Raw genomic sequence first — 15064 nt, 5'->3', positions numbered from 1 at the left:
AATGTCTCCTTGAACTCTGATAATGCCTCTTGCTTGCCTCGATGGAGGAAAGAGAGAGTGGGTGTGTTGAATGTAGCCTACTATACAAAGGGTCATATCCACCACTGTGCCCACTTTTTATTCTGGCCTGCCCACGTTTTGCTGCTCATCTTCGCCCCTTCCTCACTGCCTGTGTTGGAGTTGTCCTTTGGGAACTCCCTTAAAAGGAGGAACGGAGAACCTGCAGCACTCTAGAAGCTGTCAAAATATAATGCAGAGGTATAACTTGACCTACGAGGAACATAATTCTGCATTTTATAATTCTTTTTAACCCCCCACCCCACCTTCACTCTAATTTTAGTCTCTAAGTGTTGTTGTTGTTAAAGTTCATTTGGGCCTCATTGTGCATAGTTGTGTAGACATTGTGTCAAAAACTGTGTTGATAAACGTATTCCGTTTATTTTCCCCCCCCCCTCCAGCCCTTCTGCCTCCCAACCCAGCATTCCAAAGGGGGGGAAATGTGTAAACATCAAAGCCGGTCAAAATTAAAACCAATTTTTAAATTTATTTTTTAACACGTTATTGAAATTAAACAGAAAGTCATTTCCGCAGAAAGCAACTTGGTGACATTAAGGAACGTGAACAATTTAGGAGGGAGAGGGGAAACAGCTGGACTTTTTAAAGATCAATGAGCATGAGATTTAGAGAGGTATACAATGGAGTCTGGAAGTTATATCAATTAAGAGCTTCAGGTGAGCTTTCCATTACTTCTATCAGAACCTAAAACTCTTTCAGTGGTAAAGAGGGAGAGGTGAACTCTGTCATTTTGGATTCCATCAGTTTCTCATTTTTCTAATCAAGTTCTGTTCCCCACATTTCCATATCAGTTTGCAATTATTTTTTCAGCATTATAATATTAATTTATCTGAACATACATATTTTTGCAAAGCAATTTCCCCTTTGCATTTCCACATGTTATTTTTTTATAATATATGCATTTTTATTCACACTTTACCCTTGTTTATGCATCGTTGTACATATTAACTTGGCTGGAGAACTGCTTTGCAAAATCTGGAAAAGTGAATTCCAAAGGATGGCTGAGTTTCCGTTCGCATATTGTTTTGCAAAATGCAAAGTAAGTGGCTTCATCTTTAAATGCAAACTGAATCACATTTGTCTCCCATTCTTCAATGTGACTAATGTCACATCTGGATCATGGCAGTTTTGAATAAGGACACACTCAATATTCCCACCTTCTGAATTCAGCAGTAGGGCAGAAATCTATTGTTGTTTTTTATCAGACACTGCAAGTTTCTCAAGCTTCTGGTTTTGGTGATACCTGATGTTCCCTGGAACTTTGGCCAACATGCTACAGCCAAGTCCAATGAAAATACCTATTGCTAATACGCAGTATAGCACAAAATATACAGAGTTCTTATTTCGGGTTAACACAGGATTAAGATGCCTCCTTCGTTTCAAGGTAGTGCCTCTGCTGCACAATAATCAACTTTCCTCAACATTCAAGACACTGGATGCTTTCAAACAGTTTCTGTATTTGAATGAGGTTCAGTCACATGCCAGAAAATTCAGGTTGTGTAATTATAGATGGATGGGACTCAGACCTTGTGCTGTAGGCTGCCCACAAAGGGAAGGAAGAACTGAGTAGGGACATATCAATTTGAGTTCTCTCAGTTCTCATTTTTTCAATCTTAAATTCAATCGTCCACATTTCTACAAAAATTTGCCATTTTTTTAAAAAAACCTAATGTACTCTTTGTGCATTTATGCTAATAGACACATTTTTCTATGCAGTTTTGACTCAAGCACATGTTTTGCAAGCAATTTTCCCTAATACAATACGTTTTTTTAATGTTAGTTTCATTTTAATGCACAATTCTCCAAAATAGATGCATTTTTGTAAACATGAGCACTAGATTGCAAAATTCAGAGAAGTGAAAATTTCAAAGGATGGCTGTGTTTCAGTTTTTGCATTGATTCAGAATGTGGAGGCTAAGTAGGTTTGCCTTTAAATGTGAACTGAATGAAACAGAACTGGGTCTCTGAATAGAACAGCCTGGCCACTTAACCAGCACAAGCAGGGCCTGGGTGAGACAGGAGTCCACTCTCCACATGTGATTTGCAGCAACTGGTATTCAGAGGCAGACTGTCTCCAACAGTGGAAGCAGAAGACAGCCATCATGACTAGAGAAAGCGGTTTGCTTTCTGCTAGGTTCCCAACTCTTCCAGCTGACTGATGGGTGGGCTGGGCAAAGCCAGTCTTCTTGCTTCCCCTTGCTCGGAACCAACCTGAGGTGCTGATGGTGCAGTTCTGGTTACTAACACAGGCCCAGAAAGGAATTCAGGAGTACAGCGGTCCCAGAAGGCTCAACAGACCAGGATCCAGCATGCACAGAGGACAGGAAAGATGGTGCTGGATCTCAGCACTACCTTGAGTGTGGAAGTGTCACCATAACAAAATGAGGGTAGAGAGAAACGCAGCAGCTTTGCAGCAGGCAAAATTTGCATTAGGCACAGGGCAGTTACTATGCACATAAAAGTCAGAAGAGACCCACAGTCCAGAGAGCATTGGCGTTTGATCCATGGGTTCCAAATGGCTCCCCTTGTAGAACTTCAAAGCTCTTGCCTTTGCCGTCCCCAGTTTCTGTTGGGAGGTGCGAGGAAGCAGCAATATTCTCAGAGAAGCCTCCTCTGAAGTGGGATTCCAACCACAAGGGACAACGTCAGAAGAAGACAGCTGGAGATTAAGCTGGAAGATGATCCTGGATGGAGAAAGCGGAGGGTTAATTCAAATGAGCCACTGTTGCTTTTCCATTCAAGATCCTCAGATTTGCTAGAGGACTAGAAATTCTACACTATAAATGCCCTTTCCTCATCATGGATTATGCAAAAAATAATGTACAAAATAGAGATCAGATTTCTATAACCTTCAAGGCTTCAGACACCTTGGAGGAGCCTCCATACCATAGTCCTACTAAGCCTCGGAAGGGAACCAAATCCACCTTTTCTGGGCCAAATATCACGTATGTAGCCTTAAGGGCTGTTGTTTTCAGAACACAAGAACTGTTCTGTGAAAGATGATGTACATCAAATTGTGAATGAACTTGAATGCACTTTCTCACCCTCCCCTGCTAATATGCCTGGTGTTGTTAGGGAAGTCTGTTCAGCCACAGCCTTTTCAGTAGGAGGAAAGCTGCCTTGCACCACATCAGACCATCCAGCTCAGTATTGCCTACACTGACTGGCAGCAGCATTCCAGGGTTTTAGGCATTGGACATACTGAGCTCTATCTGGAGATTCTGGGAATTGAACCAGGGACTTTCTGCATACAAATCAGATGCTCTACCACTGAGCCATGTTCCTTCCTCATAATTTAGAACATTGTTTGCCCCCGATAAGTCAGCCTAGTCCCTTCACAGAGGTCATTCCACCATGAAGGTAGAGATTCCCTGCCCTTAGACATAATAGATATTTAGCAGATACTTAAATCACAGGCACTTACCACTTAGCGGCTGAAGATTGATGTAGCCATTGGGTGTTGGCTGCAATGGTGGTCTCGTTCTCGAAGGTGTTCTGCTGGTGGCTCTCCTTGTGGTTTGAGGTGAGACTCCTGTCTTAGGGGATGTTTCTGGGACATGAACGGTAGTCTTGCTTGAAGCAGTTGACATCGTTTCCTTCATTTTTGTGGCAGCACTGAGAGGTGCTGGGATTGTGGCATTTGGCATGGGCTTAGGTGGTGCTGAAGGCCTTTCAGAAGATGTAGCAGTCATGCCAGGCATAGCGGAAGTTCCATTGCTGGTGCCAACTGTGGTTGCATTTGCACTATGAGTGTGGTTTGTGCTGATGGCAGGTGTGTAGGAAACAGTTGCACTGATGGCAGTAGTCACATTGGTGACAGAGGTAAGGAGACCTGTATTGTTGATCGTGGTTGCGTCGGAGGCTGGTGTGGTGTTGATGGTGGCAGTCAGATTGGTCTCCATTGCAGTGGTAGGAAGACTTGCATCATTGATCATGGTGGAGTTGGAGACTGGTGTGGTGTTGGTGGCGGCAGTCAGGTTGGTCTCCATTGCAGTGGTAGGGAGACTTGTATCGTTGATTGTGGTGGTGTCGGAGGCTGGTGTGGTGTTGGTGGAGGCAGTCAGGTTTGTGTCCACTGCAGTGGTAGGGAGACTTGTATCATTGATTGTGGTGGAGTTGGAGGCTGGTGTGGTGTTGGCAGTCACGTTGATGCCTGTTGCAGAGGTAGGGTCAGGTATTCCACTGACAGTATCATTTGAGGCAGTTGTGACATTGGAGGAGGTAGCCATTATTTTGGTGGAAACTGCAATGGTGGAGTCTATCGAGACGGTAGGAAAAGTCGTGCTATCAGTTCCGGTGTCGCTGGAATCTGCTGAACCTCTGCCAGAGGTAGTTGTGTTGACATCTCTTGCTGTAGGAGGGGCTGATGTTCCATTGATGGTATCATCTGAAGTAGCTGTGACACTGGATGAGATAGCTGGGACTTGGGTGGAGAAAGCAACTCTGGGATCCATGGCGACCCTTGTGTGGGTGATGTTGGTGGAGGCAAAAGAGGTTTCATTGGCCGCAGTGCTGGTTTCAAAGAGTGGTGTTGAAAGGGGTTGCATAGCAGCACTGCTGCTGGAGAACACTGCTGCATTGTCACCAGAGGTCACTGAGTCACTTGTGGCAAATGAGGTTGACCCCGTACTGGGAGCAGTAGGAGGATCAGCTGTTGGAGTGTCAATGGGTGTTGTAGACTCGGAGGCATCTGCTACTGTGATGCTGGTTGCTGTGGAGGACAGAGAGGTCATCCCTCCTCTCAGACCAATCTCAAGAGTGTCCAGCTCAGACTGAAAATGGCTCTTGATCCACAGGGCTACCGAAGGATCATTCTCAACTTCTTTCAAATCAGGCAAATTTACACCAAGCAACCCTTTCACATCCTGGACGCTCAGTTTCTGCAATACATTTGTGATACCTTTGCTCATTCGGGCAGGTCCCTGTGTTTTAATTATGATTTCCCCCAGAAAATGACCTTTCTAGTCTGCTCTTGCTTCTCTGCACTTTAAAAGCATTAGAAATGCAACCCTGGGACTACACTACAAGCCAGCATCAGCTCCAATACTCTTCAATTATTCTAGCATCTCCTATTACAGTTTGATGCGGGTGGCGTGAGAATGAGAATCCTCTGTTAGAGACCCCGCACCCCATATCATGGAATTATTCCTCACCCACCCCCTGCAGTGTCCCCTGAAAAGGATAAATAATGGTTCATTCTGCTTAATTGTCAATTTAAATGTGTTTGTGGGAGGGGGGGTTGGTTTGGTTTGTTCTTGTTTTTATTATGCATTTTGTGTTTTTATACTCTGTGAACCACCCTGAGTTCTTCAGATGAAGGACAGTACACAAATTTAATTAATAAATAAATAACACTGTAATGTTTTTATGCTTGTAAGAGTCTAGCACAGCCTTCATCAACTTGGTGCCTTCCAGGTGTCTTGAGCTACAATTCCCATCAGCCCCAGCCAGGACAGCCTTGTTTTGGACTACAACTCCCATCAGTCCCCAGCCAGCATGGCCATTTTAGACTACAATTCCCATCAGCTTGTGCTGGCTGGGGTTGATGGGGAGCTGTAGTTCTAAAACATCCAGAAGGCACCAGTATGGGGAAGGTCGGTCTGGCAGATAGTTCCACATTTTGGCTTAAACTTCCTAACTGATGGAATGGATGGGAAATGTTGATGTGGCAAAGTCTTGCCCAAGGCTGCCTTTAGAATCCACACAGTTCAGCCAACTGCAGCAACTCACCTGTAGCTCTTCTGGCTTCAGATTAACAAATGTGGCAATATCCATCGCAACCTGAGATCCAGCCAGCCTTTTCAGGTCCTCAGCAGGAGCTCCACCTTAAAAGGGGGAAAGGAAAAGGAAATGGGAAACAGAGCAGCTCATATATTTAACAAGGTGGAATGGAAACCCCAAAGCCACTTAAAAGAAGAAGCTGCCTTTAAAATAAAAATGGGGCAACGTCTGAGAAAAACTGGGAATGCACCCATTTCAGAGAAAGGTAGTCCAGATTCTAAGAAATGTAAGAAAGCACTCCCTTAATTATGGAGGGGAAGGTTCATCTGGAAGCACCTTCGTTGCCCATGGTGGAATGGAGGAAAGTTGCGGGAAAATTAAGGTACCCACCTACATATGGCTGAATTAGGGGATAATATGCACTGGTTCCATTTTGGCTTGCAAAGGCCGTGCGTGCTTTTTCATAGAGGATGTCTTTCTTGCCTTGGGAACAGGAAGAAATATCTAACTTCTCAGCATGCCTGCACAAAGCAAAATACAGGGGGTGAGATTGAACAAAACAACTGCTTAAAAGCTTCAATCGACTTGGAAGGCAACTTAGCTGCTGACACAAAATAATAGCTGGTTCAAGGGACATTGAAACCTTTGCCCATTTTCTTGGAGCAGCTCCTGCGTGCTTGCCTTGATGCTCAAACCACATGCCTGAGTAGAAGGACTGGCAACTTGGGTCTCACCTTGAAGGTGGCACCCTGGGGTCTGGCAAGGTACCAGTTCCATTGGGAAGACCCACATTGTCAGCCCCTGGCCAGAACTTTGGATCGTTGAAACGCTGTCTCAGTCACACAGGAGTCTCTCTGCTGAGAAAATCTCACATGGCTGGGATGGCATGAAATGGCTTGTTAGGGGTGCATTTTATCACATAGTTGGCAGTGAGCTCAACAAGGGAAGTGATGGAGAAGAAATTTGGTTTGGCATTTTAATGACAGTTCTGTCAGTGGCTGCTACCCATGATGGAGGTATGTTCTGCCTTCACGGTTGGAGACAGAAAACCTTGCAAGTGCCAATTGTTTGAAGTCATAGTTGTGGGGAATACGCTCGCCCAGGAAAAGAAATACCCTGGGCTCTGAGTCAGAACTTTCCATATCTGTTTCTAGCAGTAAAGCCCTCCACACCACCCAAGGCAGCATCCTACCGAATTGCTTCTGGGTTTATTTGCTTCAGCTGATCTTCGTCCAAAAAGCAGAGGTATTTCCCCTCCAGCATGTCAAGTAATGGGCCCGTGAGGCTGCCCCCTTCTTCCATGTATCTTGACACCAGTCGCCTGAGCTGCAAGATGAAGAGTTCAATTTCAGGACATGAACAGTGACATACTGGGTCACCTGTGGTGGCACATCTAGCTCTGACATCCAACAGTGCTGTAGGACTGCGGCAGGCAACGTAAATAGCTTGCTCCAGCAGCTAGAGTAATTCCATATGTATCTGCATCATCTAGGAACCAGTTTTGGCTGATGCCCATTGGGGCTGGTAGGATGGAAGGCAGGAGGCCATCAGTAGGTAGTGCCAGATCCAATGACAGGCAGAGCTAACCAATTCTAGTTTTGTCCTTGGCTTCCTCTCTGCTGAGTTCTGCAAGTAGCAACTCTGAGGCTAAGGAGGGCAGAGGAGCCTGGCAGGCAGGCAGGTAGGGCCACCTACTCGAATGGTGGAAGGAAGGAAGGAAGGAAGGAAGGAAGGAAGGAAGGAAGGAAGGAAGGCAGGCAGTGGTTGGCTGAGAGCAGACTGAGTTTGGTGGCATTGAAACTATTTTGCTATTCCTTTAAGGTCGTGATGTGAACTGACAAGGTGAAAGACCTAAGATAAGGAGGTAGCTTTTTCTGTAACTCCCATTGACTAGTATGAAAAGTAAAAGGAACTGGGCTTTCCTGCTTCATTCTTCCTTTCCTTCCCTGAATGTAAAAGCAGAGTTTAGTTTGTTATGAGCAAAGCTTATCAGTTAATAAGAGAAGTCTGTGTTTAAAAAGTAATGCTCCTTAGAATCATCATTTCTGTAAAGAAGACCTTAGTGTTGCAATAGCTAGAGCAATACCCCCCCCCACTGGATACACTGCAGGGACACTATGTTCTTTCCTTCTGCACAGATATTTTAAGGATTGCCTTAAAATTCACATGGGAATGGGATGGAGAAGGACCCTAGCTAAGTGGCAGAGCATCTGCATTGCAAGCAGAAGGTCCCAGGTTCAATCCCTGGCATCTCCAGCTAGGGCTGGGAATGCCCCCTGCCTGAAAGTCCAGAGACCTGCTGCCAGTCCGTGTAGGCAGTACAGAGATAGGTGGACCAATGCCCCTATATTCCTGTGATGGGACAGACCTAGTGGCATGCAGATTTGGGAGCTATTCTGGGGAAGGTTGCCTTTTATTGTTACCGTAGTCATACAGTTTTACCTGTAATGAAAACTGATAAAAATGAATTCATTTTAAAAAGAATCTGGACCGACTGGACTTTAATGAGTTCACCCATCCCCCATTTATATATGTTACCTGAGCCATCTCCCAGGCCCCATTATTTCGGCTGAGCAAAGCGGCAAGTGTGTCACTGGAGGTGATATTCCACCTGCCAATCTCATCTGCGCTGTACAGGCGTGAAAGGAAGCCAAGAAGCTTCAGGTGGTCCTCTGGAATCCCATTGGGGTAGATCTAATAAAGAGGGCAGGAAGTTCATTAGTTGTGGAACGAGCAACCTTGTTTGCTAGAAAACCCATCACCCTTGGCCAACATCAGTAAGGCAAAGGCTGCAGACATTTCTGTGGCAGCCAATCAGCAACATGCACAGCCAGCCTCTTCTGCTTCAAATTTGCACAGCCAGCTGTTTCTGAGCTCCTCCTTGGATAGGAAAAAGGTACATTTGGCTCAATTGTAGTGAGGGCACCACAACCAGAGCAACCTGGCTGCCCTAAAATTGCCACAGCATCATTGAGCAAAGGCTGCAGTGCACAGATACATCAATGGCCCTTCAGTTACCTCGTCCAGCTTCCTTTTAATTACTGTCAAGTAGTCGTTCGGAAGCGGCTGCTCAAGCAGTGGGACCAAGTTGGCTTTCAAAACCTCATTGCCCAGGCAGGCATCAAACTGCTGGGCGCTGTCATAGTGGACAATGAAGAGCGGGTCTTCCAGTGAGCTGGTTGTGACTGGAGTGGACCGGCAAGCTGTTGGCAGAATTTCACAGGCAGGGAATGACCTTGCAAACTTGGCAATTATGGGAAACCATCACCCGTCTCTTTGGCTTCCTCTCTCTCTCTCTCTCTCTCCATCAATAGTCAAGAAAGCCTGTGACTTTTAATACAAATTGTTACCAAGCACCAAACATACAGCTTTAAAACAATTGCTACATAAAACAAATGTCTTAACCTAGGGCTGCCATACAACACAGAGCTTCTCTTCCACAGCCAGACATTTTTCAACCTCAGAATGTGGAGACTGTGACTTTGGCACTGAGCCATTTCCGTTGTTACCTTAGTGACTCATACCATTACCTCACCAGGAAGCTAGCCCCGCTATTCTGATTTCATGTTGGATCCAGGAATTAGAGTGGGGCTCAGGCATATAACCTACCTACCTCCAATCTCACAATGAGATAGAGATATATAGATATGCACAATAAACTAGCTTCTTCTTTTCTCTCTCTCTCTCTTACTTTCTGGTGCTCGTCTAGTCCGAGGAGGGGAAGCAGATTTCGATCCAAGCGACTTTAAGAACAGGATTGTTTTCGCTTTCTGTGAAGCACTTTGGCTGTCAAACAGATCTGCCACCTTCCTGAAGAAGATCAGTCTCTCTTCCTGTGTAAAAAAAAGGAGATCCACCCGAATCTGTACATCAATGGCAAACCTTAAGGAATTACGGGGGGGGGGGGTACAACAACAACATGTGAAACCTGGGCTCTTCTGCTCCCCCTACCTTGTTAATGGTGTCCCAGGTGGTACGGTTTATATACAAAGCAAGAGGCCCGAGATCTTCCAGGGTTCCATCATCCCAAGATGCAGGCGCCCTGTGTCACATGGAGACATACAATCCTCAGTTGCTTTATGGAATCCTTGGACCAGCCTGCCACCCTCTAGTTGTTTTTGCACTACAACTCCCAGAAGGCAACAGCCAGCACAGCATGATCAGAGCAGCCTTCACCAACCTAGATGGACCCACCTCTTTTGGTGAACTGATATGCTAGAGTGAAAAACACCTCCCAGATAAGGTGCAGGGAGGGCTCTTCGGGTATAGCCAAAATAATAAAGAAGAAAATATGGGTTGAGTCAATGCTTTCAAGGACTATGGTTGGCTGAAGAGTTGGCTGAAGTGTTCAGGTGGCAGAAGATGGTTGGCTGGAAGATGATACAGCCAAGATGGTACATTTTTCCTATATAGGGCATGTGCAAATGGAATGCTCCGACAGGCTCTTTTGGACTCTGTCCTGTGATACATTACTGAATAAAGCCTGACTAACTAGGTATTTCATGTGAGCCTCCATACTGAACCCCCAAAGAGAATTTTTCCCACATCACATGCAAAACAAACATAAACCAGAAAGGTTTGTCTGTCCCTGTTGCTCACCCTTGCGAAGTCTTCCCACTGCTCAGAAGCACATTTAAGGCAATCCTCTGGGCAGCTGTGAGATCAGGACACAGTTTCAGGTTCTCCAGGACCGTTGGGTCAGAGTCCAAAATGGTGGCTGCATCCATGTCACACACGAGGGCTCCAAGCTTCAGCAGCTGCTCTTTGCTGAGTGAGGTATTCGCCACTCTCTGGTGAAATATTTAATATAATATTTAATATTAGGACCAAAGAAGGAACATGCCCATTTTGCTCTTACAGTTGCTAGTGTTCATTCCAGCAATGGCAGAACCAGGGGCAGCCACCCATGAGGCCAGGATCCACAGGGGCAGCAGATCCCAATGTAGATCTTTATTTCCCCCGCTTGTTCCTGATATAGATCTTCCCTCGCCCATTCTTCCCTGGCAGGGAGGGGGATGCCATGCTGGGGTCTCCCTCAGGTGCCAAAATGTCTTGGGTCAGCATCCCTTCTTATTTGGTTATGGGGGGGGGGTTAGATGACATTGCATTAAATCAAGTGAATTTGCCAGCATGTGTTTGACTCCCACTTGAAAATAGGGACAGCCTGAAAGTGGTCCCCCTTCCCCATCACCCCCCACAAGGCCTTTGCATAAGGAAAGAGTGTCACTCACAAAGCAACTCAATGCATTCTCCAAGAGTTTGTTTCTTTGGGTTGATCCGTTGGCCAGCAGAGTTAGATTCCCTTGGGAAGCCAGGGTGTAAAACGCTTCACAGTTCTGATGATTTATTTTGTTGAGACTGGAAGATACGTGAATCTTCATTATTTGAGGGGCAGGGCAGGAGTGCAGGAAAGGTTTGGTACTACAGACGCTTCCACTCCTCCATATCCAGCTTTTAACTACAGTCATACCTTGGTTGTCGAAAGCCTTGGTACTTGTCTGTTTTGGCTCCCAAACACCACAAGCCCGAAATGAGTGTTCCAGTTTGCAAACGTTCTTTGGAACCCGAACGTCTGGCATAGCTTCCGTGGCTTCCAATTGGCTGCAGGAGTTTCCTGCAGCCAATCGGAAGCCACGCCTTGGTTTCAAAATATTTTGGAAGTCAAATGGACTTCCGGAATAGATTCTGTTCAACTTCCGATGTAAGTTCTAAAATGATAGCCTAAATGTTATTTTTCATCTTTGTGTTCTTTGGGGCAGGGAAGGAGAGTCCTATAATGTTAAAATTGGCATACAGGAGGAGTAATAATATAAGAAGAGCTTGCTGGATCCGGCCAATGGCCTATCTAGTCCGGCATCCTGTCCTCACAGTGGCCAACTAGATGCCCAAGTGGGAAACCCGCAAATAGGATTCAGGCACAAGGGCTACTCTTCCCTCCCTCCTGTGATTTCTAGCAACTGGTGTTGAGTGATAGGTCTGGAGAATGAGCACAACCACCTAATACATTTAAAGCACATGTGCTGCTCTAAAGAATTCCAGGAAGTGTTGTTTGTCAAGGCTGCTGGGAATCGTAGCTTTGTGAGAGGTGAACTGAAGTTCTTTGGAGAAAGCCATATGCTTTCGATGTGCTTTCAACATCTGGTGAGAGAGCTAAACAAAGCAAAACAAAGTTCCTGACCCTTGACTTAATTCCTCAGAGAAGACAATTCCTCAGAGCTACTCACGGAAAGAAAAGCAGCACATCGGGTGGGTAACTGGTGAAATTTGCTGCCTGGTTGTTTCTGGAGAGAAGTTTTGCCATGCAGGAGAGCTGATGGGAAGAGAGCCAGAATTACTCCCCTTACATCCTTCATGAAATAAAAGCTGGATCTCACTTCCCTATCAATTCCCTGATCGGTGCAACATCAAGCTTGAAAAAGCAAACTGGGTGTCTGGGTGTGCACATTCTCTCTTTCTGAATCTCGCGGGGAGGGCTGATCTGAGGGAGAGAAGACACCCAGTGGGGGGTGCCACCTGTTCTACTACTCTCTCTCAAAAATTCAAATATACCCACAGGCCTATAAGGCTGGTAAGTATAAGGCGGCACCATTTTCTATAACCTTCTTTTCACCCCGTGCAGCGCTGCTTCCATTCTGCTGCAGTTCGTATTCTGCCCAAAACTATGTTTTTCATCTTGCTGTCACCTCTGATGAAATTACGTAACTTAGGTAATTCATTGTGTTGTCGTTATGATATCCTGCCCCATTCATTTCAATGCAAAGGAAACACAATGCAAATGTGGGGGACGTAAGTGTGTGTTGTTTGCAAACCAGAAGCAACAACAACAGTGAACACCAATCGTATTTGCTGGATTGATTTTGGTTCTGGGCACAGGATGCATAAACAAGCATCAGTAATTTCCACTCCTATTTCTGTCTTGGGAGGAATTCTCTGACCTCACTACTGGTGACCCCTGTCTTACAGATACAAGAGAGCTCTCCTGGCCTCCTTTGCACAGGACCCCAAATTCAGAAGCAGCCAAGAAAGCACCCTAGCATACTAATGCAGCCTGGCACTCCTTTGGCCCCTGTCTCATACCAGCACCATCCTGCCTGAATCCTATGATTCTGCTAATTGAGGGGAAGTGAGGGCAAGAGTCCTCAATCCAGCCCCATTTGCAGCCCATCTGCATCTCTCACCTGTTCCTCACTCAGGTTGGCATTTTTAATCTTCACTTCTTGGACCAAAGAGGACAGCTGTGCGGGTGTCAGTTTGGTGGCAACATTGCACTGGAAGCCTTGCAGGATGAATGCAGAAAGCCTAGAAGCCACAGAGGTGAATTAGTCTTTTGCTGCCAATTTGCTTCCAAGCCAAATTCACGATGTTACTGTTAGCATAGAAAACCCTTAATAATTTGGGATCAGTTTACCTATGAGGTCGCCATACCCCATATCTGTCCACTCAACCGCCTTGATCAGCGGAATTGGCACTTCTACAGGTGCCACATAACTCTCATTCCACATTTGGAAGAACGCCATCTTTTAGTGTGGCAGATTCTACACTTCGGAACTCCCTGCCTATTGATATCAGGCAGGCGCCTCTGCTGTACTCTTTTTGGCACCTGCTAAAAATATTCTTGTTTAGACATGCCCAGGTGCTTAGAAAGCCAATCAAAGTTTTAATCTGTTTTTAATCTATTCTTATTTTAACATTTTGAACATCTTAAAATTCCGGTGTTAATTTTTCCTATTGATAATTTTATCATTTTACCTTTTTAGGCAAACCACTTTGAGGTTTTGTACTTTTTTCACCATCAACTGCTGTATAAATTTTAAAACTCAACCATATTTCACTAGGTGCCTTTATTATATATATATATATATTAGGCGTCAGGAGAAAACAATTCTCTATAACCAGGCCTTGGGCTGATTAAACAATCTATGGCCTTTTAAATGTGTTTGTGGGAAGAGGAGAGTAATTGGTTTGCTTTTCGCTTTTTCGTAATGTATTTTGTGTTCCCATTTTTATGTTGTGAACCTCCCTGTGATCTTCAGCTGAAGGGTAGTGTACAAATTAAATAAATAATGGTGCTGAAAATGAAAATGTCTAGTATGGAGAATTAAATCAAATTTGATTAAGCCAGGGAGAGGGCTTCTTAAAAGATAAAGAATCCTTCATGATATAAGCCAATTATGCCTCCCTTGGATACAAGCCCAAGGTCAAATCCATGGAGCCAATGGAAAGGTTGTCAAATGCTGGACAATTGTTTTTTAAGATAATTCTGCACCACTGTGGGCCCACAACTCACTCTGTGTAATTATCCGTGCTGGACAGCACATCTCCAAACAGAACAGATGCCTAGAACAAAGAGAGGAGTCAATTCAATAGCAAGGAAGAAGCAAGATGGCAAACTGGCCTGTCCAGGCTCAAATTGCCATGCACGGCAAACAGGGTTTAAGAGAAAAACCAGAGTCGTTACCTGCTGTGGGGACCATTGTTTCTCATTGATTTTGTGGAGATCTGGGATCTTGCCTTGAATCACCAGTAGCGAATTTGGGACTTGGTCCACTAAATCATCTGGGACATTATTCAGGATGTCACTGAGGGAGGACGAGTTTGAGAGGATCTACAAGGTTGAGGGAAAGGTCATAGAACCAAATCAGAGTTCGCCAATATGGCTTATCTTATGCGGCTTTGCCCCATTCTAGTGCCCTTCAAATGTTTTGGACTACAAGTCCCATAAGTCTCAGCAAGCACAGGGGCTGAGGGGAGATATAGTCAAAATGGATTTGCTAATGATAACTGTAGTCCAAAATGGTCATGGGGATGGGGGCTAAGGGGAATTGTAGTCCAAAACTTGTGGCGAGCAAGAGGTTGGGGAAGGATGATGTAATACAGGGGTTGTCAACCTGGTCCCTACCACCCACTAGTGGGCGTTTCAGGATTCTAGGTGGGCGGTAGGAGGTTCTACGGCACAAGCTGAATCCTCCTTCCATCGAGCACTGGTGGGTGGTAAGGAAATTTTACCATGAAGGAAGATGCATCAGTGGGTGGTAGGTATAAAAAGGCTGACTAGGTAAAGGTAAAGGTACCCCTGCCCGTACGGGCCAGTCTTGACAGACTCTGGGGTTGTGCACTCATCTCACTCTAGAGGCCGGGAGCCAGCGCTATCCGCAGACACTTCCGGGTCACGTAGCCAGCGTGACGAAGCTACTCTGGCGAGCCAGAGCCGCACACAGAAACGCCGTTTACCTTCCCGCTAGTAAGCGGTCCCTATTTACCGGTATCT

The 15064-nt window shown here is 45.5% G+C and overlaps 1 protein-coding gene across 1 annotated transcript in view; it reads right to left on the bottom strand.

Annotated features, from left to right (window-relative positions):
* Window positions 1-568: 568 nt before the first annotated feature.
* LOC309518802 (uncharacterized protein) overlaps window positions 569-15064 on the bottom strand; it is a 34316-nt gene continuing 19820 nt past the window's right edge. Inside the window, exons 19-33 of the mRNA XM_082199293.1 lie at window positions 14255-14401; window positions 14084-14133; window positions 12975-13095; window positions 12021-12106; window positions 11028-11154; window positions 10396-10586; window positions 9748-9838; window positions 9488-9629; window positions 8815-8999; window positions 8335-8490; window positions 6989-7122; window positions 6187-6317; window positions 5806-5900; window positions 3500-4955; window positions 569-2759 (exon numbers count right to left, since the gene is read on the bottom strand). Of these exons, the coding sequence (XP_082055419.1) occupies window positions 2674-2759; window positions 3500-4955; window positions 5806-5900; window positions 6187-6317; window positions 6989-7122; window positions 8335-8490; window positions 8815-8999; window positions 9488-9629; window positions 9748-9838; window positions 10396-10586; window positions 11028-11154; window positions 12021-12106; window positions 12975-13095; window positions 14084-14133; window positions 14255-14401 (3198 nt within the window). The 3' untranslated portion in view covers window positions 569-2673. The remainder of the gene's footprint in view (window positions 2760-3499; window positions 4956-5805; window positions 5901-6186; window positions 6318-6988; window positions 7123-8334; window positions 8491-8814; window positions 9000-9487; window positions 9630-9747; window positions 9839-10395; window positions 10587-11027; window positions 11155-12020; window positions 12107-12974; window positions 13096-14083; window positions 14134-14254; window positions 14402-15064) is intronic.

Source organism: Podarcis vaucheri, assembly GCF_965113315.1.
Source record: "Podarcis vaucheri genome assembly, chromosome: 14".
Taxonomy (NCBI): Eukaryota; Metazoa; Chordata; class Lepidosauria; order Squamata; family Lacertidae; genus Podarcis; species Podarcis vaucheri.
Note: the sequence above shows the minus strand (reverse complement) of the source record. Positions and strands in the feature narration are given on the sequence as shown.